The sequence below is a fragment of the Grammomys surdaster genome, unplaced genomic scaffold (assembly GCF_004785775.1).
Source record: "Grammomys surdaster isolate TR1022 unplaced genomic scaffold, NIH_TR_1.0 126121, whole genome shotgun sequence".
In the NCBI taxonomy this organism is placed as follows: Eukaryota; Metazoa; Chordata; class Mammalia; order Rodentia; family Muridae; genus Grammomys; species Grammomys surdaster.
In genome coordinates, this window is record NW_021620929.1 from 4,889,602 (window position 1) to 4,913,491 (window position 23,890).

The following is a 23,890-nucleotide window of genomic DNA, read 5'->3' on the forward strand; positions in this document are numbered from 1 at the left end:
TCTTTCTCTTGGTTTGTCTGCTGCTTATCTGCCATACCCTCCCCTCCCCCTTCCCCTTCCTCTCCCCCTCCCCCTTCCTCTCCCCCTCCCCCTTCTCCTTCCCCTCCCTCTCCCCCTCCCCTTCCATCCCTCCCTCCGCCTCCTCTCTCGCTGTCTCTGTCTCTGTCTCTCCACCTCAGGCTACTCTGGCACTCCATTCACACCACAGGCATTTTGCACATCACCAGCAGCTTTCTAGAACATTTTCGTATCCAAGCACCTTTGCATCTAGAGCCCAAGTTTTTCCCCATAGACAGACTTAGATTTTAAGACAGTAGGGTATGGCAAGTTAGCTTCATACTAACCAAGTGAAAAGACTAGGATTTAGAAAGCATTTGCTTTCCATTTTCTGTGATACCTAACCTAATTTATAAGTGCAGGTTAGATGAGAGGGTTGAACAGATCCTTAAAGAGATACAGTCCTTTTATCAGCAAAATTGGGATATGAACTTAGTACCTGACTCGGCAGTCGGATTGTGCACGTGATTATTACTTGTTCACAAGTTCAACTGCAGGACTCATCAGGTGTCTGGTGAATCTATCTGGGGTAGGTCCCAGGAACCTACATTAACTCTTTATAAGTAATTCTCACATATTTCAAAGTAAAGTATAAGCAATAGGTGAATCTTTCCTCTGATCACTCAGCCCCAGTAACTCCTGGCCAGCTTGTGTTTTATCAGTATCTCCATCCAGTTCCCGTCTTCTGGAGTATATTGAAGCGAAACACAATCACTAGATCCTCAATGGTCCCAATATGTCTCTCTTAAAGACCAAGGTGAAGAGAAGGGAATCATTCATGATATCATTCTCATTCCTGACTTTAAAACACTTAACAAGATAATTTGTAGGTGGTTTTTTTGTAGCACCACCTACAAATTCTGACCAGCTGTCTGACAATGGCTGACCTGGGCCCTTCTCTCTCTCTCTCTCGGCCATAGCTTCATCCTGCCAGGATTTTTCACCCCATCATTCTGAAAGGCAAAGCTTTAGTTCCTGATGGAGCCAGACTGCATGCCCAAAAGTTATGGGGATTCAAGCTAGCATCTTTCTCTCAAGCTCTAAAAACTCAAATGAATTTTGGATCCTGAGCAAAAGACAAAGCCGTAAAAGCAATGTGTGCTTAGAGATGGGCTTTCTTCTTGTTGGAAAACAAGAAGCATTACAAACATTGGCCTCGCTTCTAGGGGTGTATGGGATGTATTTTCTACTTGTCAGTGTCAAGGTGCCTGTTTCTTTGTGTGTATGTCAGTCAAGAGTGTAAGTTCTAGAAGGACCAGTGGTAAGTCCTGTTTGCTTCTGTGTTCTAACACTCAATGGGACGTAACACACAGTAGGTACTCAACTCATCTTTTCTCAGGGAAGCATAATGTAACCTGACACTCAATCCACTGATCTTAAATACCCAAATGATGACGGAAGTTTTTGGTAAGTGTGTAAGGAAAGACACAATACAAGCAGCCTTGTTGGTACCTTGCATTCACTTTTTAATATCAAGGTAGTTGGTAATGTGGACTCCTCCAGTAAAAGCCAGAAACACAGCTGGAAGGCTGGGAAGTGATTGTGGGTCATCCCCCTCCCCCAACACACACACACACACACACACACACACACACACACACACACACACATTCTCTGTGTCCCTGAGATAGGCTGCAGTTCTTCGGGGAATGATTCCATTACTCTATTGCCATCTCCCTTTGACAATGGAGACCACTGACTAGACATACCCAGCCAGAGGGAGCCCGGCTTCTTAGCTGAGGAATACGCTCGGTGCTCATTTGATTTTGACAGTGACCCAACTGCAAATATATAATCTTGCTTATTAAGATAAATTGCCTGCAGAAGAGATTTACCTATTAAGATAAATCTTCCCTGAAGTCCACACAGTAAAATCCCCAGGGAATCATTTTGCCTCCAAGTCTGTCCCTCCTGCCACATAGCATCAAGTATGAAAAAACCATGTTTTCCCTCTGATTCTTAGAGCAAAGTGATGGGTCCCCAGAACACTATACATTCGTTCAGAGTTGGGGGTTTGGGAGGGGATGCTGAAGGATTAGTTTTATAGAGAAGTGTTGTTGAGAAAAGAAGAATGGTAAGATTTGTGGCTGGTTTGTCAGAAATCTTTAAATCCCTAAACGAGTTTTGATTGATATGTTCATCGCACCAATGGGAAAATTCCCACCTACTAGGCAGAGAATGTGAAAGTAATTTTAACATATATTCAGGCCAGACAGAGTCAGAACAGTAATCCAACACCCTGATCCCAAATTCAATAATAGGTCCAAATATAAACGCTTTTTATATCGTGCTCTGCTTCAGTTTGGCTAATCGAGAGCTGATGGATTTTTTTTTTTTTTAACACTGCAGTCTGAAAACACATCATTGAATGTGCAAAGGGATTGAGGCATTGGACGAAGGAATTTAAACCTCATTGACTACTTCCTGTGTGGGCTCTTAATTCCTGTTTGGGGAGTGATATTTCAATCTGCTACCAACTTCCTGATTGAGAATTGTCTTTGAAGCTGTCTTATCAGTGGGTCCAGCCGGCTAGGGCCTAGGTTGTCTCCTCTGGTACTGGCTTCTATTCCCAGCAGCATTTGACTTCACTGATAAGTCTCAGAGCTAGGAACTCTTCAGCAATTTGTCCTAGGCTGCCAGTATCATTCACCCTTACATAAAGGAGGGCAGGCAGTGCCTGGGAGTTTGAATTCTCTTGGGTGGTCCCTAACCAAGGATTGTCTGGAGCAGGGCTGCAGAGGCCAGCCCCCTTGCTTGAAGCAATGCACCCGCTTGCTTGCTTTTTCACTCTCAGGTTCTTTCTCTCTCCAAGACCCAAGGCTGAGACCTTAGTAAGTTTTCCTTCATTTCCTTCTTCATGCCAACCCTGCCTTACTGCTTGGTCTCTCCTATATTAGAGTCCTGGAGAACAGTGTTAATTTGCTGTTTAACCTCCAAGTCCGGATTTCTCAGCCAATTCAACCTTTTCTTTCCTCTGTCTCTTTCTTTCTTTCCTTTTTCTTGTATTGAACAATAGATTTTTCATGTACTATATTCTGATTATGGTTTCCTCTCCCCCTATTCCTCCCAGTTCCTCATCCCAAAAGTGATTGTGGACCATCCCCTCCCCCCAACACACACACACACACACACACACACACACACACACACAGTCTCTCCTTAACAAAGCAAACAGGAATCTAAGGAATAATAATAAAATAAATAATATAAAACAAAACAAACAAATCAGAACAAAAAAAACAAACAGAAGAGCAAAAAAAATGCACAAGAGACACATAGACAGAGGCACACATGTTTGCACACACAGGAATCCCATAAAAACACAAACCCAGAAGTCATAATATATATGCAAAGGATCTGTAAGATTTTTTTTAAATGCTCTGATTCAACCTTATAAGACAAATCCAAAGATGCTGTTGAGTTCGGCCATCTACTGCATGTAGCCTGCCCTAAAGAGTGCTTTGTTTCCTCAGTGAGACTCCCTTGAAGAAAACTTTTTATTTGTAAGTGGTTATCAACTGGAGATAGCTTCTGGGTTAGGGATGGGGCATATATCCACTTCTCCTTTTAGTCCTAGGACCCCATGATATAGACCCATGGAGGGCCAGTGCATGATGCCACCGTCTGAGTTTACACTGTTTAGCAGGCCTTGCTTCCCTGTGTGTCCTCTGTCCCCTCTGACTCCGTCTTTCCACCTCCTCTTCAGCAGAGGTCCCTGAGTCCTGATGGGAGGGATTTAATGGCAACATCCCATTTAGGGCTGAGTGTTCCAGTGTCTCTCACTTTCTGGGTGTTTTCTGGCTGTTTATCTGTCTGTATTTGTTCCTGTTTGCTGCAGGAGGAAATTTCTCTCATGTGTGGAGCGAAGCACTAACCGGTTTCCCTGGCCAGTCTCAACCTTTAACTTGAATCAATCTCTATTGTTTCAACCATCACGAAATGATCCAGACTCAAATATAAGGAGTCCTGTATAGATGCTAGACGAGGGAAGCTTCTGCCTCAGATTTTATGGAGGGACTACTGATAACACTAGTGTGTTTTATTCCGTGCTCAGTCTTAAGTATGTGTACTGCAGGTAACAACTGGGGACATTTTTAGCTACATAAGTCCAAACCTAAACGAGGGAGAAACTCAAGAAGTAAAAGCACAGTTTGCAGAATGTTCTCTGTGCTGCAGGGGTACAAAACACTTTGGGTGTGTCCACGGTTTGTTCCCACTACTGGGGAAGCTGGTGAACCAGTAATCACGTTTGAAAACGAGGGAACTAAACCAGAGTATTGAAGCAACTTGAATGATCATGCAATGTAGATGTCATGCCACAAACTTCCGGAACAAGCATTCACAATGTTTCTGGAAGTTTCCACCCAGTTTATAAGTTTATAATCATTTGTGTTTGAAACCTTGGAGCATATTCTCCTCCCCCCCATCCCCATCCCCACACATAAACTGCCATTTAACACAGACAGGTTAGAATAAATGTACCCAAAACACAAGTACCCACAGGAGTACTTCACTCTGCAGGGATAGGGGTGGGAACAAGGACTGTCATTCACTTTGCCCTGAGAACAAAGCATGCCTGACATTGCGGGGAGAGCCCAAGAAGCATTTCAAAAGCTCCTCTGGAACTAGACAACCTTTCAATCCATTTATCAAAGTGTCCGCGGTTTCTGTTTCAAGGTAGATGAAACAATAATAAATTTGCCAAGAAAGTTAATCTGTGTCCAAAGCATTTTAGTAAATTAAAAAGGCTGGGAGAGGGCTGGCTGGATGCAGGATATGTCCCTTCTTGCCAACTCCTATTTGACTTAGTGTCTCCTTAATAAGTCCTCTTTGGTCCTGTGTTTTGGGATGGAATAATCGGATGGTTAATCATTTTCCGGAAGCTGGGAAATGCACTTTAGCTAATGCACTTCTCCTTAGCTTTCAGAGGCCTAATTATTTAAAAAGGCATCCTGATCCTGATCCCGTAGCCCACTTCCCAACCAAGAATGCCTTCCCGACCTGCCATTTTTCTTCCTGGCACCCTCTCCAAAAAAACCCAGGGCACTTTGCACATCCCAGCCTTTCTTGAACTTGTTCCTCCCTTCTGTTTAAGGTTTTCAAAAAATGCCTTTCTGGTCATTTCTGAGTGTATCTCTCTCTTATGAAGGATTAGATCCTAAAATCCAAGCAAGCAATTGACCAGAACTAGGCTCTTGGACATCATGGATAGAATTTGTTGTTTTTATTTCATTGTTAGCCAAAATGGTTGCTCTTGTCTGTCGCAAGGATCGGACATAACAATAGCTCCATGCTCAGACATCATGCCGAGATAAACACACTATTAGGAAGCCTCACAAAGGCCCTGAGATAATTGTAAAGGGATGGTTACCGAAAAAAAAAGAAGCACCCAGCCCTGACCCCTCCTCCACACCCCATCAGTAACACCATTAAATCTGTCCGTTTGTCAGCCCACTGGAGGTATTTATGAAATCAATATACAATCCTGTAGATGCATGGCTGCGGTATTGTTAGCTGGAGAAGAGAGGCTCAATAGAAAATAAAATTAATAAAATTTACAAGCAGATTGTCACGGGGAATGGATAAATTCCCTACCATCTACTATTTTACTGAATTGGGATGGGGTTTGTGGGGGTGGGGATGCAGTGACAGTGAGCCAGGAACGAAAGCTCTGCCTTGTAGTGGGTTCTTTAAGGTAGAAACAGAGCTGGGTACATTTACAGAAAGGATGTGGTAGCCAGTAAAACCAAAGCAGCTGTTTCACCCAAACAGGGTTTTGTGCCCATGGACTGCCTATGAGAACCGCCTCCCTTCACCACACTGTCTCTTTTTGTTTAAGTACCATGAGTCTATCTTTATCCCACACTGTAAGGCACAACTTCTATAGTGTCTCTACTATGCTGGCTACTGTGCTTCCCCTGTATGTATGGTAGGAATCCTGTTCAAAATGGGCTACTGCCCTTTCAGAAATAGATGCCACCTTCTTACAGCTTCCAGCAGTGGTTAAAGCTGTCAGTTCTAAACCTTCTTCCTATTTGATTTCTTCCTCCCTTCCCCTGATTTATTTTTTCCTCATCGGCCATTTATCAGACATGTGGCCAGGTCCCATCTCCCTAACAGCTAGAGATAACAGCAAAGGCTGAGAAAGTACTGGACAGACACTTGTGGTCTGGAGACTGGCTTTGACAGGAAAGACTGGGCCCATTGTGGCTGCAGGATCCTCCAGTGCCGCCCAGATGCCTGGTGGAAATTGCATTAGTCGGATGACAGGACCTGGGCCCCCTCTGTGGAGACTGATGGAGAATAGCCGAGTGGCCTAGGTGACACTGCTTGACCTCTGCTGTCATCATGGGCTTTTGTTCAGTGCCCCGACTCCAGGCTGGAGCCCCGCTCATTGAATCAGGCCTGGCTGGGGGAGCCTGCAACAGCTCATTATGCACCAGAATTTACTTACATCCCCTGTAGAAAAGGGAAGCTGAATTTGAGATGGGGGAGCACTCCGCTAGGAAGCCCCAGAAGTGTTTAGGACTCATAGGTACACCCTATCCAAATAGCAAGTATTGGTTTGGAGCCTCAAAGTAGCCTGAGGCTAGCCCAACTGTCACAAGGTTCACCCAGCTGTTTAGAGCATGTGTTTGCTTATCAGAGAGTGACAGATAAAGAAAAAAAAAAGAATGATGTCTCTCTTCTGCTTTCTGGTTCCCCCTCCTCCTATTTTGCAAAGTGTCCCTGTAGACCGCTGGCTCAGCGGTACATGGCTGCTTGCCCTCTTCTTCCATGTGTGTTTGAAGTTCTCTGTAGCTTTTGAGGAGGTGCCCTCAAAAACCAGCATGTGAGCATCCGTCACAAATCTATCTGTAGGAGAACTCACGGGTTTAATCTGTGACCAGCAAGTTCTCACTGTAGAAACTTGTGCAAAAGGAATGCCTGGGAAGTACCCCAAGGATATAGACAGGGAAATGTGTCCTGCTGTTTCTGTTTAAAAAGAATGTTTCTTACGTTTTGTGTGTGCACACGCAGGTGTATGCATGTGCACACACAAGCTGAGGCACATATGTAAAGGTAAGAGGACAACTTGTAGGAATCTGTTTACTTCTACCATGTGGGTTCCAGAGATGAAATTCAGGTTGTCAGGTCTGGTCAGCAAGCAAGCTCCTTACCTGCTGAACCACCCAGCTCATCTAATTCTGGTGTCTCCTTACCTGATGGAAGTTGAGCCAACACCCACTAAACAATACACAGCCATAGAAGGTACCATACAGCTAGATATGGTGCAGCCATTCAAAATGTTGGCATTGATGTGTTTGGCAGAGATGTGGGCAGATGTTCTCAATATAGTGTGAAAAAAAATGGTTTAGAGTAGACCGTATGTTAAGAGGTCCTGTCGTTGAAATTTATATACACTGTGTATAATTGTTAGCAGTGGTTATGTCTATGGTTGGATGTTCTCCCTTCATTATTTGAGGGGTTTTCTTTTCAAAATACCCGGTGTATATATTTGTGTATACGAGTATGTGTATATATGCACCTTTGATATCGGAAGAAAACTTAGAAGCCTAGCAGTCAGGCAACCTCATCCTCACACATGCATCTTCTTCCCACCATCCTTTTTGAAGATGATCCTGCAGCACATGGCTGTACAGAAATCGCCCTGCTGCTTGCAGCATTTGGCAGAGCTGCCTCGTGTGCCTGGGGCCCTGATGGGTCTTTACGGATTGATTACTTACTGAGATCCAAGCAGGCTTGAGGTCTGAATGAAAACAAATGCACGTGTTTGGTCTAGTAAAAAGAAAAAGGAAACCAGAGAACAAAACAAACCAAAAATGGCCTGTGTGGTTTCCTAGAGAAGGAAATCGGAACTCTAGAGAGTACTTAAATCCTTGGAGAATATTTGGGTTGGAGCCAGCCACACAGGGTACCCCTAATACCCGCTTCGATGCAGCCAGTGTGTTGACATCCCTCCATGTAGAATGAGGGGTGGGACCCCCCGGTTTTAAATGGGGGGGTGCAGAAATGCATAAGAGGCCCTCTGTCCCTATCAGAAAACCCAGTGATCAGGCTCAGTTCCAACCCCAAATGCCAAGAGCAGAGAACTTGAACTTCAAAGACCTGCCCAAGAAAAGGGAGGTTAGTTTGGGAGGGATGTCTTGAGGGGAGGGGAGTAAGAATCTTGTCCAGGAGGTGTCAAAACTGAATAAGGTGCAGTGTGTGTAACAGATAAGGAGGAGAGTCCTGGCTCCTGGCCTGGAGGTGTGAGACCACCCACAGAGCCGGCCCTGAAGCAAGCTGTTCCCACCCCCACCCCCATCCCAGCACTTGATAACCATTTCTGCAGAAGTCCTCACTTGCAGAACAATGTGCAGGCTTGTAACAGCCAGGGCCCTGAGACTAAACAGCCCCTCAAGCCCTTCTGGTGGGCTTTGCAGGCCAGCCTCCAAGGGTTTTGTTATCATAATGAGGTGCAGAGAGTGTGCTCTGGGTCTCTAACTGCTTTGCCTCTTCTCTTCTTGTTTAGAGATCTGAGCGAAAACCAGATCCAGGGCATCCCGAGGAAGGCGTTCAGAGGTGTCACAGGCGTGAAGAACCTGTAAGTAGTGCTGGTTTTGGTGTTTTGGCACAGACTGAACTCACTTGGGCTGTCTGGAAGGGAGTGAGAGACAGGAGGGCGTTCCTGGTGGCTTGGAAGAGGGAGAGCTTCACAAAGCCCTGTTCTTCTTAGGTCAGGGCTTGGCCACACCCAGACTGCATGGCTGTGGTGCCAGCTAGCTTCTCCAAGGGTCTTGTGTAGCATGGGAGTAGTAATCTGGTACAGGTATTCTAGGCAATTGAGAGAATGAGAGGGAGGAAAAGAGGGAGGGAGAGAGGGAGGGAGGGAAAAAAGAAAAAGTCTCTTTCATAGTATTTCATGAATTCAAGCCCTAAAGATGGTGTTTGTGGTGTGACAGTGATGATAGTGATGGTGATGACCTCACTGTCATAAACGGGCTCGTCACCAGCCACGTATGAAACAGCATTAGAACTTGTGTGCCAGGACCTTGGGGACATGTGCTCAAGTCCATTCCTACTGCACTTGACTTTCATTTGTTTGTTCTTCACATTTTACTTTAAAACCATTATTGATTGGCAGGGAATGTCAAGAAATCATAGATAGGTCCCTGTTAGTTCCCCAGTAGTAGCATTCTGTGTAACTGTGGTCCCGTAGATCTGAGCCTTCAGACTTCAGTTTCCTTTGCAAATGAAAACAGCTCTGCAGTTACAGCATGGGCCCATCCACACACACTGTCACCAGGGGCAGACTTGACCTAACACTCCGTATTTGAACTGGCCTAATCACTGTGATTGTTTTCCTGTGTGAGCTCCACCGTTCCTGGGCCTTGCCTTTAGAAGGTGTGTGCTTTCCGAGTCTCTGTCCACATAGCCGTACCATGGTGTCAGAGCATGTTTTGGAGAAGGGCACAGAAATAGCATCTGGTTTGGCTGAGCAAGCATGTCTGCCCACCAGCCTCCCTCATTAGCTCAAATTCAATTGAAGCAGTCTTATAAGAGACAAAAAGGAAAAGAAACAAACAAAACAAAAACATACAAACTGTCACTTCCCCCTGTAACAAATGATAGGGGGCGTAGTTTACTGGTGATGCCTTCCAGATGCAGGCCATCCGCCTCTCCCACCTCCCACGGTGGGGGGGGGGGGATTGAAGGCTGGTGCCTTGTGAAACCTTTGGTATTTAGCAGGCAAAGCCCACAGACGGTATAGGCATCTTTGAAAGGTGAGGGACTGGGATGTAGAGATGACTTTGCAAGGCCTCCAGGACAAGGGTGGGCTGCCCACAGCTTCCTCTGGGAACAGGAAAGGTGGCACAGGTACAGCCGGAGTGCATGAGTGCCTCTGTAGATGTGTGTAGGCCTTAAATAAGGCAGAGCTTTGGGGTTGGAAAAAAGTAGCAGAGCGCATGAGCAAAGCCCTGCTTCTCACCCAGGTGTGGCACCTTCTCCAGCATCCCAGTATTTTGTTTCTTGGATTCTAAAATCTTAGGACTGCCACAAGCTCAGAATATCACATTGTCTTAATTAATATTCCAGAATATCAGGACAAACAGAGGTCTAGAGAAAGACAATGACTAACCCAGTGTCCAACAGCTTCCTGACAACTGAGCCCCAAGTTAACATTTCTCCATATACAGAATGATCTGTGTGGTCCCATGGTGGTTAATTTTACATGGATGAGTTAACAGACACACTTTAGTCATGTATAAACCGGGCTGTGTAATTGTCAACTGCATTTATTATTCTCAGGAAAGTCATTCAGTCCCACAGTGGTTCCTAGTGACAACTAGGGTTTGGGGAACTTTATCTTCCCTGTGGAATATCTGCAGCCATGCAAAGGCCTCGGGGGTGTGGGGGAGTGTGTGTGAAAGCTTCAGGATTCCCAAGTCGTCCAACAAATGCTGTCAGGCCTGTCGCCTTGACAGAGTGTATGCAAATACAGAAGAACCGGCATTCTTTATCTGAAAGGCTCGGGACCAGAAGTGTTTGGAGTTTCAGGTTCTGTGGGTTTTTAAATGTTTATATAAGACACATTGTAGAAGCAGGATCCAAATCTAAACACAAAACTCATCTGTGTTTCATACACACTCCACATCCACTGCTGGGAGGTCATTTCCATACAGTAGGTGGGGGTTTCTTTTGGTTTTGTTTTTAATTTTGTACATAAAACCATTGGCTGGTCTGGAATCCTCATTCATGGTGTCCTGAGGAAATGCAAGAAGGTTTGGGTTAGGGATGATCTTCCTGGTTATAAGACTCAGGAACCCAACATAGGATTTTCCTCTCTTTGGATTTTATCCCTTAACTCCCTGTGGTCCTGGGAAGAAGAGAGGGGGAAAAACGCATCTCCTAAAGGATGAGTTTATAAAAAGAAAGAAGAGAAAACTAAGGGGAGGATGGAGGATGTTTCTCTCTTCATCAGTTCAGTTAGCATTCATTGTACTCAGGAGGTAGAATCTGTAAGGGCCCAGAGACGTAATTCCTCTTCTCCCGTGGCTTACTGTGTGACCGGGGACAAGGAACATGTGCACTGAAGAGGATGCTAGTAAAATACTGGTAACATGAAAACTTAGGCATGAGCTGGGTGGAGTTGGCGGCAGTCAGAGGAGGAGGGAAATCGCTTTAGGCAAGGCAGCCTAGAGGTTAGGAGCACGGCTTGACTGTCTGATAGAATTATGTATGAATTCCATCTGTTTTGGTACTGAGTCTGTGACCTTTGGTAAATGCCTTGACACTTTTGAGCGTCGGTTTCTACCACTGTAACATGAGGCTAATAATTGGTCTTACCTCCTAGGGGTTTTGTGAAGGTTAATAAAATAATGCGTATGAATAACTCTGCGCAGTGCCTGACACATGCCGGAGTTTCCAACACGCTACCTGCTGTTGCTGCTGCATTCCTTTGTGGTTGTCTTGGTGGTACCGGCTGCATTTGTTTGGGTGCTTAGAATTCACAGGGTAAACAAGCCAGATGGGGTAAACAAAGTGTAAGGACAAAACTGTGTCCAGGGCAGATACAGAGACATCTCATGAGGCTTTTATCCTGAGAGAAGAGTATGGTCAGGAAGCTATGGAAGAAGGGAAGGCTGGTGGTCGGGGAGGGCTAAGAGATGAAGTTCTTGATGGCCCAAGGACATAAGGGCTGGACCTTGGGAGATAAGTAAAGAGATGTAGAACCTAAAGGAGGATCGAGTAGGAACCACATCAATAGTACATAGTGTTTGGAGATTCCTTAGAACCTGGGGAAAGAAGTGTCAACGGTTGAGGAGGTCCAGGCTCAGACAACACAGCGATGGCTAGTTCCCATAGTCATCCATGCATACATCAAGATAAAACTTGAGCTCCTCATGAATGCTATTCTGGACAGAAGCAGCAGAGAGTTAGAGAGTCGTGTATGGACCTGTGAGCTCTGCCTTCTCAGAGCTTCTATTTCATAGAGACGAAAAACTCAGGAGGCAGAGCCAGACTTGGAGGACTTGGTTTGACATTGTGTTGAGTGTACAGAGATGTTCTGCCTTCCGTGGACAGTGTGAACAGAATGTCATCTGTGTGCTGGAAAATAGACAAATCTGACACCCTGTCTTTCTGATTGAGGGCATTTGGCAAAGCCACACTACTTCTCTGGACTTTCTTGGTTTTAATGAGGGAGGTGGATCAAAGGATCCTATAATCACAAGAGAAAACCACCACATGGGTAATGGAAGATGCAGGACTGGAGCTAACAGTGAATTCACAGAGAGCTGGCATCTGGGCAAAGGTGATAATGAAGTTGCACATCTAAGATGTGCTTCTGGAGACTGAGAGTGCACCTCCATGGTAGATCACATGACTAGCATGTGCAAGGCCTAGGTTCTGTTCCCATTATTCTCAAAGAGAGGAGGTGGCAGGAGGGGGCATCAGCCTATGGACAATAAGAGGTACTTCTCAGAGATAAAGTTTTCAGAAGACCCATTGAAGACGTGCTCCTGCTGGAACTAGATCACCCGTTTGGAGCCATGTTTCAGAGTCACTGAGGAACAAGCCCCAGACCCTCTCTACCACACTGTGTGGCTTAGAAATACACTGCTGTTGACCTATTGCCTGTGTAAGACATGACCCAAAGATGAGCTACTGGACCGCAGTATACGCTTCAAACCAAACAGTATGTGAGATGCCAATGGATTGGACCTGTCCCCAATGCTCTGTGCTGCATTACGAGGAGAAAAAGCAAAGACTAGCTGGGATGTTTAAACAGAAGCTCTGTAACACTGGCATGAACTCTCTTTGCTTACCCTGGTGTGCTTTTCAAAAGGAGAACTTGCAGTGCTCACATTTACCAGATGACAAAATGAACTTCTCATCAGTGTGTGTGTGTGTGTGTGTGTGTGTGTGTGTGTGTGTGTGATTTAGTAACAGTTGGCAGACAAAATTAGAGTGAGACTTTCCACCCAGACCACAGTTAGTACTCTGGCTAGCTATACTTGAACTCCTGACAGATATGGGGGTTCTACCCTTGTTTCCCGGCCCTTGCAGCCATCCCAGAAACAGGAAGAATGCAGAATAACCAAATACCCTACGCCAGAGTGCCCCCACCCCCACGAGGAGGAAACCACATGACTTTGATCAGTTACAAATCAGAGGCAGCAGTGTCTGAGCAGCACCAGACTAGGAAGGTTCTGGCATCCCACTCTCTCACTGAGGAACTTGGTACCATGCCCCTCCCCAGGCAGCAGAGGGTAACCCCTAATTACTTCCTGGCTTCTAGAAAAGACAGTCATTAGTTGGGAACTCTACCCCAAGCAAGTACTGTGAGCTGAACACAGAGAATGAGTCCCACTCTCTGCAGCCTGTCTGGAAGGACAAGGGTGCTAAGTCAAAAGGAAAGCTGACAGTTGCTCAAACAAACTGATCTGGAGGAAAGCCAGCCGGCAGAGAAGCCCACCTATGTGCTGCCATTCACTGGGCCAGTAGTAAGTGCCTGCTGTATGCAAGCACTGCTCTAGGGACTAAATAATGGTACAGCAAGAAAGCAAGAGAAACTGGAAAGACGCACAGCTAAGGCTGAGAGCAAAGAATTAGAGGCAGAGAAAACAAGCCAGAATCCAGTAGTAGGTGAGAAGACCCAGCCCCCCACCACCTGCACAAATTGTTTTAAAAAGAAACGTCCCCTGGCCCTGTCTTTCTCAGCAGTCATGTTTTCCTCTGTTTTTCAGTTTCTATTTGCGAGGACTCTGTAGGACACGCATTCCAGAAGGGAAAATCAATAGCCCCTGTCTCTGCCAGCTAGCAGAATTTGGAATTGACGGTTTGAAAACAAAGCCGGCCAGGCAGTCTTTGTGTTCTCTAGTTAGGCAGTGCGGTAGCCCAGCCTCCACCAGAGAGTAATGAGAGCTGTCTCCGCCCCATGAGAGGGTGAGGGAGGAGCTGGGAGGGACACTAGCCCCAATTCCTTGGTGCCATCTGTGATGGCAGATCCTTCTGTCACCGTACCTGGACTGGCAGCTATACTCCTGGTCACCTCCAAATCAAGGCTCTGTGTGACCTGTGTCCCTCAGCTTAGTCCATGTATAAACACACACCCCAGTCCCTCTATGTGATCTGTGTCCCTCAGTTCAGCTCAGCTCAGTGTGTGTGTGTGTGTGTGTGTCTGTGTGTGTGTGTGTCTGTGTGTCTGTGTGTCTGTGTGTGTGTCCATTGTCATCCTGTGGTCACCACAATACCTTCTTGTCTCGGGACCTTTGCTCTTTACTGTTCCAACTGCACAGGATGCAGTGCTCTGGGACTGCTATACTTCCACTCCTGATCCCTCAGGCTCGGCCCAGAGCTGTCTTCCCAGATCTATCTAAAGCAGCTCCCCACTGCCCTCCATGTTTATCCTATTGCCCAGTTATGTTTCTGCAGAGCATTTATCAGCCCCTGAAATGATCCGGCTCATTTGTCAACTCAGTTCTGCATGTCTCACAGAACTAACCTGTATATACACATATCCTGCCGTATCTATCACTGAGAGGTTCACAGTGCTCAGGTGGTTCATGACAGAGTTGGTAAGGTTGATCAAAACCATCAAAGACACAGTTCATTCTCCATTAGTCTGCTGGTGGATGTTACCAGAATACATGTGCAAGAGTTCCAATGTTTCCTACAAAACTAAGGTTACAAACAGTAGGCATGACACCATCTTTATACTGAAAGGGTTCACAGCTCAAGGAGGATGGACTGATGGACTGGCATGTGTAGGACATAGGCTCTGTCGTAGTTAGCTTCCATTGTCAACTTGACACATCTGTGAAAAGGGAGTCCTCAACTGAGGAATCACCTTCCTTGGATTGTCCTATAGGCACATCTGTGGGGCATTTTCTTGATAAGAGAGCCCAGCCCACTGTGGGCAGTGTCATACCTAGGCAGGTGAATCTCAGCTATATAAAGGATAGCTGAATATTATCCTGGAAACGTGCCAGTGAGCAGCTTTCCTTCATGGCTCCTGCCTCTGTTCATTCCTCAGTTCCTGCCTTGGTTTCCTTCAAAGATGTATTCTATAAGCCAAATAAACCCTTTCCTCCTCAAGGTAGTTTTGGTCAGACTTTTTTTTTTTTTATCATAGCAACACAAAGAAAACTATGACAGGTTTCAATGGGCAGAAGGGCAAGAATGAGGAGAGACTCAGGAAATCAGAGTGATTCTGTCTTCACTGAGGAAGTGGCCTGTGTTAGGTTTTGAAGGATGAGTAGGAGTTCACTCATGACCAGGATATTCCCAACAGAAGGAACAATGTGTGCAAGATCTCCAAGAAGACAGCAGTGTGTGGAAGTGTTAAGGCTTGCATGCCTGGAGCACACTCAGCAGGGGAGGAGAGAAAGGGGTAAGGTCAGAGAGCAGAAAGCTGGGGGGAGCGACTTGAACACCAGGTGCCAAAGTGATGGTCACAGAATGTGGGCTGCAGCCTCAGTGTGGAGGACAGATTTTTCCAGAAGAGAATAAAGCTGGAGTAGCTAGTTTGGAGATGTGATTCAGAAGTCATGGGGGCTGACACCCATGAGGGCTGCCAGGGTTGACTTCAGTGCTTGTCACCAGCTTATCAAGTGGAAGCAGAGGTAGGCCTTGTGCGAGTCACCTCCAGGGATGCCCCATGGGAACAGGCCCTGTCCCTCCTGAGGAAGGGGGTGTCTGAAGAGGGATTTGAGATTTTTCTGTGAAGTCCAAGGCCGTACATCCCAAAGACCCAATGTGTGAGTCTTGTAGCTTTTCCTGTTGTGTGCTCCTGGCTGAGTGTAGGCTTCAGATCTTCTGCTGCAGGAGCCTGCCTGCCTTCTTTCCCTTCTTCCCTCCCTGCCCCTCTCCCTCCTTTTCTCTCTCCCTCCCTTTCTTCCTCCTCCCTACCTTTTTCCCTCTCTCCCCTCTCTCTCCCTCCCTCCTTTCTTCCTTTCATCTGACCTTCTTTTTGTCTTTCCTTCCTTCCATCTATCCTTCCTTCCTTCTGTCTGTCCCTACTTCCTTCTATCATTTCTTCCATCTGTCTTTCTGTCTGTCCTTTTGTCCTTCCTGCCTGCCTATCTTTCCTCCTTCTGTTCTTCCTTCCTTCTGTCTGTCCTTGCATTCTTCCTTCATCCCTTCCATCTATCCTTCATCTCTCCCTCCCTCCTTCCTCTCTTTCTTCCCTCCTTCCTTCCACCAGCCCTCCCCTCCTCTTGCTTCCTCCTTCCCGTCTTCCATTTCCCATCCCCCTGTCACAGTCACTGTGTCCTTACTCTTGCCAGGCTCAGAGTCACTCCTAGAAATGAAACAAGGTTTCTGTCTACAGAGGGAGACCTCTGCAGGAAGAGCAGGTAATGCGATAGGTGGCCCCTCTAGCACCTACCGTGCCTGCCCTGTGGGGAGCAGTGTGAGTGGTCCTTAAGCACTGGCCAGGGGAAAAACTTGAAGAGATAGGTAAAGTAGACTGTGTCAGTTGCAAAGCATATGTCCAGCACTTTCCACAGGAGAGTAGTGGTGGTAAGCCCCGAAACTCTGCCTGGAACGTGTACGAAAGCCATAGTCACAGCTCTAAGCCTTTTGTTGGCATCCTCTGCTGGCCTTGTGTTTCTTCCAGCACCCCATTCTGAGTAATGATAGGGTGCACGACTGTCCTTCTAAAGTGGCCTGCATGGTAGGTAAAGGGGGAGATCAAGCCTGGCTTCTAAGAAGTGGTTCTCTGCTTGCCACGTAGTAGGTGCACAATAAATTACCTACTGAGTGAGTGGATGAGCAGAGCCACTGACATATACAGAACAGCCCTTATTGGCAGAGCCTGACTATGTCTTAGAAGCAAAGAATGAAATCGAGGCTTTGAGACTAAGCCCAGAGAAGCCTTTGTGGTTTTCAAGATAATAGAGACCATTATTCTTGATCCAGCATTAAAATTTATTATCCAGGACAATTTTTTGTGGGCCAATTTGGAAAAAAAAAAAAAGCTTGTCACAGATATTTAACCCCCTTAAGCACAAAGCCCACAGGAAGCAAGGGGTTTTAAACAAAGATCCAGGATGGATCCACAGAAACCTTGCCAAAGAAGCACAAGGCCTGCAGGCCCCTTAGACTTGGACTCCGGGATCTTAAGAGAATTTTGCTGTTGGACGGAGCCCATGCCTGGAGATTTTTAGCTTGAATGAGAAATGAAAGGTCTTAGGAGAGGTGCATATTACTGTGGACCTCATACTTAGTCTGGTGCTCATTGACGCTCAGAGCTTTAATTTTGCTGGTGTCAGTTGAGTGTACCCATAACAATACAAGTTTTAGAGCAGACAGAAAAACTGGGGAAAATTTTTTTTCCAGTTCTAGATGTTCTGTTTACTCTCTGTGTACTTTGCCCTTGTTTATTAGCCAGTATGAGCTTAAGTCTTCTACTGTGGAAGACATGTTTAGAGAACTAGGAAAGAGTCAAACCAGGAAGCAGCGCACAGTTCCTTTGTATAATTCTCTGTGGTCTACACAAACTCTTTGTATCATCTTGTCTAATTGTCCACACTGTCTGATAAATGAAAACTTTGTTTTCCTTTAGACAGAGATGGATGTGGGTGGGCCCTGAGATTCAAGAGCTGTGTCCAAGCAAGAGAACTGGTCCTAGCACGATTAGAAAAGGCTCCAGGATAGGTGTGGACAGTTAGTGAAGAACTGGGAAAAGCTCTCCATCTTGTGGGGTGGATGGAGTAAGTCCTAAAGGAAACAATGGATCCTGAGGTAAGCTGCGACATCCACCAGTGTCAAGGGTTTCTGACAAGAACACCAATGCAGTCCCATAGTGTCTTATTAATTAACTAATTGAATTTATTAATTAACAGACAAGTGGATAGTTGCTTATTAATTAATAAGTTAATTGAATATGTAATTATTGAGAGCGTCCCTAAGTCTAGGTTAAGATTAAGCAGACTCTATGAAGAATTTCCCGAACCTCACAACCCTCACAGGCTCACATACACACAGAGCGGTTGCAGACTTGGTTACTAAGATCACTGGTTTAGAGTGAGGTTCAGTTGATGTATATCCTGATGGGATGGAAAGATGTGTAGCAGCCATCATGGGATCAAGCAAGAGTTCATTAGATGTTCTGAAATGTCTCCATTTCTCTCACTTGTCCCTTTTTCCATTCCAGAACTCTAAAATAGGTGCTTTCAAAATACCCACAAATCCCTTCACATTTCCACAGTGCCTCAGAGTAGCGTGTGTGTGTGTGTGTGTGTGTGTGTGTGTGTGTGTGTATACTGTATATACATATTCAATTTTTCAGACTGTTAAAACAGGAATCTTAGGAGCTGGGAGGTTTGCTCAGGAGTAGGGCGAGTACTTGAGTACTTAGTATAGCTGGAGCCTGAGTTTAAGTCAGAAGCATTAAAGTCTGTCTCTCAGTGATGACTTGTGGTCTGCAGAACCTGCCAGTGCAGGGATGACATGCTCTGCTTCCACTGAGATGGGCAGATGACAGGTGAGAGCCATGCTTACATTCAACCCCTGGCTTTCACCATGTGATCCTAAGTATATTATACACTTCTTTCTCTCCACCAGCTTCTGCATGGTAACTGGAAATAATTTACATTCCTGGTGCTCTTATGAAGAATAATCAGTTTTTCTACCTTTATCTCATTCCCAGAGAATTAATTTGGCTCAAATTATTATATCTAACGACTGAATAGTCCCTTTCCAGATGAATCCATACCATAGAGGGTCACAGCTACAGAGCCCTGGCCTCAAGACTGTCCTACCTTTTAAAATCAATCTCGTCCTGCCCCCTCTCATTTCTTTCAGGTCACATGTCTATCCAGACCTAGGATTGTTTTCCCACCCACTCAGTCCTTTTCCTGTCACTGCAAAGTCACAGAAAGTACTAGAAGAGTCCTGAGTACCAAGTTCAGTGGCAACCTGTAGCAGAGTAAATAACATGCACACTCACACTCACACACTCACACACTCACACACACACACACACACACACACACACATGCTCGAACATGCAAGCACAGACACACACACAGAGACACACACAGGCATACAGACCTACACACTCACACACACATGCGTGAGCATGCAAGCACACACATACACACAGAGACTCACACAGGCACACACATTCACACAGACACACTCAGAGAGAGAGAGAGAGAGAGAGAGACTCACATAGACACACACAGAGACACACACTCACACACACACACACACATGCACAAACATACGCAAGCACATATCCTCATCTCTGGGTAAAAGAGACTTTGAAAATGTGATTAAATTAAGAATCGAGAGTATATATCATCCTGAAGTGTTGATATGGGCTTAGAGTAACAGAAAGGATCTTTTAATAAGAAAAGCCATGTCTCAGAAGAGAGAGAAAAAGCCAAATGCCAAGGATGGGGACAGCCTACATCTTAGACGGCCCCTCTCTGCAAGGATTGTTTCCAAGACTGTTTTAGAAGGAACATGGTCCTGCCCACCCCTTGATACTAGCCCACTGAACTCCACAAAGGAAGTCTGGCCTCCAGGACTCTGAGAAAGTCATGCTGTCTAAAGATGCTGCTATAATGCTCTCCTTGCCTTGTCATGGAACCTCTTGCCTCCTTTTCCTTATCTGTTAAACTGTTGAGATATGGTCAACAGATTGCAAGCTTGGTTTCAATGCTACAAAAATCCACACATGTCAGTCACTTTTCAATGATGGTAAGATTTAAATTACCTTGATTAGACACTAGAGGTCAACATGAGATTTTTATTGAACAAAGAGCATGGGGACAGGATGTACTTGAGATGTCATAGGTAATTGGGTTTGTTCAGATGGCTAAGTCTGATGGCTTTTTGAAACCACCTCTCATTGGGGAAAAGATAGATTTAGTCACTGAGTAAACCCAGCTACAGAGTCAAGAAGCACCAATTGCCAGGCAGCCAGAAGCAGAATTGTCCCAGGTCTTTGGTCACCTTGCTGAGCTTGTTGCCACTCAACTCCAGGGTTAAGGAAGAAAGAAAAGACAGGTTGGATGTATAAGCAGGTGACTTTTTTCTGGTAGGGGACCAAGGACTTCTAACCCATCTTGGACATGGGTTAGAGATGTGAAACACTGCTAAGTTCAGCCCTCTCTCCTGGCCCACCTCTCTTCCAGCATTAGCCCTGGATAAACTGCACTGCATCTTGGGAAAATGGTTGGTCCTTGAAAGAGAGTCCTTCACAGATCCACTGAAGAACATTTGGTCAGCTGGGGATCAAACTGTTCTTACTGAGTTAATAAAGAGGCTATCTGAGCAGCACCCTGCACTAAGCTTTTAGGACCTGGGATCTTGGTGCAGACCTTTACTCAGCATGCATGTGACCTTCCTTCCCTTCCCTACCCAGGAGCTGATGCTTCACAGCAGACCTGTAACTGAGGCTGACACATCCATATGCAGGACACTGCCATGCCAGAGGGGAGAACTTTGGGTCTGGAGCAAGTGTACAGCCCTAAGTGAATGTGGTGGGCATGTTCATTTCCATCCACAGCGAGTATTTACAATTGTTAACAGTCTCTCTTTAACAAGTCCTCAGGCACAGGTTCCCAAACCTCTGTTCCTTTTAATTGCAGACGATGAGTCCTTCTGCCAAGAAAGCAGCCTAGCCAAACCATTAAGTGCCAGTGGCTAAGATTTGGTGTATGCCATGTACGGATGGTTCAGCAACACGTCTAAGATGCTCTGTAGCATTCGGTTATGGAAGCTGCAATCGTTCTGTGCTCACAGAAAGTGTATTTTGGGAGGCTTGGGGTTAAAGTATTTTTGGTTCCTATAAAAGATCATAACTTAATCCCAAATATTTCATATCTCTGTTTGCCCTCCACACAGAATCAACAGAGGCAGCGTAATTCTTCAGTCCTCTTGGTCAGTCATGAGTTCTTACAGAGCTCAGCTGATTTGTCAACTTCCACCCATTTAATCCTAGTGACAATCTCATGATCATTACCAGCTGACAAATGATACACCTGAAAGGCACAGAAAACAAAGCGATGTGCCCAGAGTCCCATAGCTTAGAAGTGGCAGAGCTGGGATTTGAACACAGAGCTTAAATGTAGACCACAGAGTATGTAACTATGCTACATTGACTAATGAACTCAAGCAACTCAGAAAGTGAGTAACAAACCCACTTCTAACAAAATTGTATTTCTTTTTTTGTGGCGTTTCCAAAATGAGTAGGGCTGGGCATATAGCTCGGAGGTAGAGCAACATCTTGGCACCCATAAGGCCCTGAATTTAATGAATGCATACGCACGCGCGCGCACACACACACACACACACATACACACTAATACCAATGACTTTTGCTTAAGGACATGAACTTCTTGTTGCTTTGGAAAATCAAATGTGTTAACAACATTAGATGTCAGCAAAAAACCGGATCTGAGTGGCAAGTTCTCTCTTCTGTCACTTGCTCTACAAACTTCTAGGCAGACCTGTTCATATAGACATACTTGAAGAGTTTCCAGCCCACCTCCCCCCTAGCAAGACCAGAAGCCTCTAATATGGGCACTGGGCCTTCCCCTTTGCACTGGCCTGCTGCTGGCTTTTTGGACCCTCAGATTTTCCTCTCTTCACCCTCATCTCCTTAAAGAAATAAAGCTGATTAGCCCTTACCCAGGCCACAGATGTCACTGCAATCGGATGAGGTGACAAGTGGGAGGGAGGACCTTAGCCCAGACAGAGGCACCAAGAGATGTGAATGAGTGTGAATGCTCTGCACTCCGCTCTGCTCCCAAGTCATCTCTGTCCCCTGACACAGAGCACGTCACCCCACAGGTGAGCAGTTGACCTCTGGGCTTATGAGTTTGGTCTTGGGCTCTTCCTCTGAAGTGAGGTGTCAAAGTTAAACCCTTCAGTGAAGGATTTTAAACTGAAATACTTCGAGTTGACACATGTCATATAGATACAGCTTGAGTGCTGTCTAAGGAATAACTGGGGCTGACTGGAGATATGGGCACTGTGTGACCGACCAGTCAGGCGATTTAGTAACAGCAGACGCATTGGAGTCTGGTGTTTAACAGTTTGCATTGTTACTTGAAAGAAGTAAAACAATTAATTTATATATTAATCATCTGGTTTTGGATAGTGGCACCTAATGCAAAAATCCTTTTAAATTAATTGTTTATTTTTGTGATGCTGGAGATTAAACAGGGCTTTGTGAATCCTAGGCAAGGACTATATTAAACCAAACCATCTCCAAACACAAAATCTTTTAAAATATTGAATGTGAGGACGAGGGGTATCATTTGAAAGACTATATATCATCTTCAGCACAGGAGGGAGGGAGGAAGAAAAGAAAGGAGGGAAGGAGAGAGGGAGAGAAAGACCCTGAATATTGTGTGTCTACACCATGTAGGCTAAATCAAATCTCTTACGGTCATATTCAGCCACAGCTCTGACTAGGACTCACCTCCTACTTTGGGGACCAACCTTCTGCAGATGGAGGAGGTAACCAGAGGTGTTTAGCTGTCTGTCCTACAGTCAGCCCAAGTGTTGATAATCTGATCCTTGCTAATTTGTTGGCAAATCATGATGTCATATTCTATAAATCAATTAAAATACACATATCCAAAGGCCCGGAAAGACTTATACTGGTAACGGCAGCCGAGGTGACTGGGAAAGGGCTGACTTAGAAGCAGATGCTGATGAGACCCATAGGTATGGACTGTTGATTGTTCTCAGCACACGTGACTATTGGACTTGAACTTTTGTGCCATTAGGATCTGGACCTGTCCCACTGATGAAGTAAGGGATTTTGTCCTGCTTTTTTTCTGAGTCACACAGCAGTGGTCGTTGTCACTGAAGCTTCCCAGACTCTTTAAATCCCAGAGGAGCAAAACACATTCACTCTCCATTCATTACTCGTTTCTAGATGTTGTTGCTTCGAACAAACTCACTTGATTGACTGCCCTTGCCTCCTGCATCACCTCAGCTTCTTGTCCCATCACCAACTGCCTCTTCTCTGGAAACGAGAGCTGAGAACTCAGAAGTCCTGCACTCCTTCCTTTACCCCTGGCCTGCTCTAGAAATGCTCTCTAGTACTTGTTTGTTTTGGAGACAGGTATCAGTTAGCTCAGACTGACCTCAAACTTGCTTTGTAACTGACATAGCCTTCACAGCTTCCAGGACCCAAGTTCTGGGATTGCAACCCTGTATCAACACTCTGGGCCACGTGTAGAATTTTTGGAATGTGTGTTGAAACCCACCTGATCCAGAACCTTCTGGATCCTGTTAGAAATGCATTTCCTGATGTCTGTGAATGGATGGACAAGTGACAGCTCTGGTCAAGGACCAGGAGTCTGCACTTTGACCTGACTTAGAAGCAGATGCTCATGAGAGGAATTCATATGGACTATTGTTGGTCCTTCTCAGCACACATGACTATGGACCTGAATTTCCTCTACCGAGAACTGGGTTGGTGGTGTTAGAATATGGACCTACTGTCTTACTGACTGTACAGCCCCTGAGGCTGGAATGGAGGGGAAGCTGAGGTTATGAGCTGTTCTCCCCTCTGGTCTTAGGCAGGCATTTGATATTGCGCTGCTTCCTTTTTCCTGAGTACTCAAGGCTGCAGCCAAATCAATGTCTGGGCAGTGGTCAGGCAGTGACACAGCATTTCAAATGCAGGTTCTTGTTCTTTGACTAAGTACTGTAACAACCCAGTAGGACAGGATTCCTCCTCTCTCTTGAAGATGGGGAAATTTAGTCTCAGCAAGGTTGGGTGATCGTGCAGCATAGTGGAAATACAACCCACAATGATGTTTCACAAATTATTAATAATTCTTAAAACACTGGTGGAAATCAACCCAGAATT

The 23,890-nt window shown here is 45.6% G+C and overlaps 1 protein-coding gene across 1 annotated transcript in view; it reads left to right on the top strand.

Annotated features, from left to right (window-relative positions):
• Slit3 (slit guidance ligand 3) overlaps positions 1-23,890 on the top strand; it is a 595,378-nt gene that overhangs the window by 388,286 nt on the left and 183,202 nt on the right. Inside the window, exon 5 of the mRNA XM_028756442.1 lies at positions 8,573-8,644. Coding sequence (XP_028612275.1) covers positions 8,573-8,644 — 72 coding nt within the window. The remainder of the gene's footprint in view (positions 1-8,572; positions 8,645-23,890) is intronic.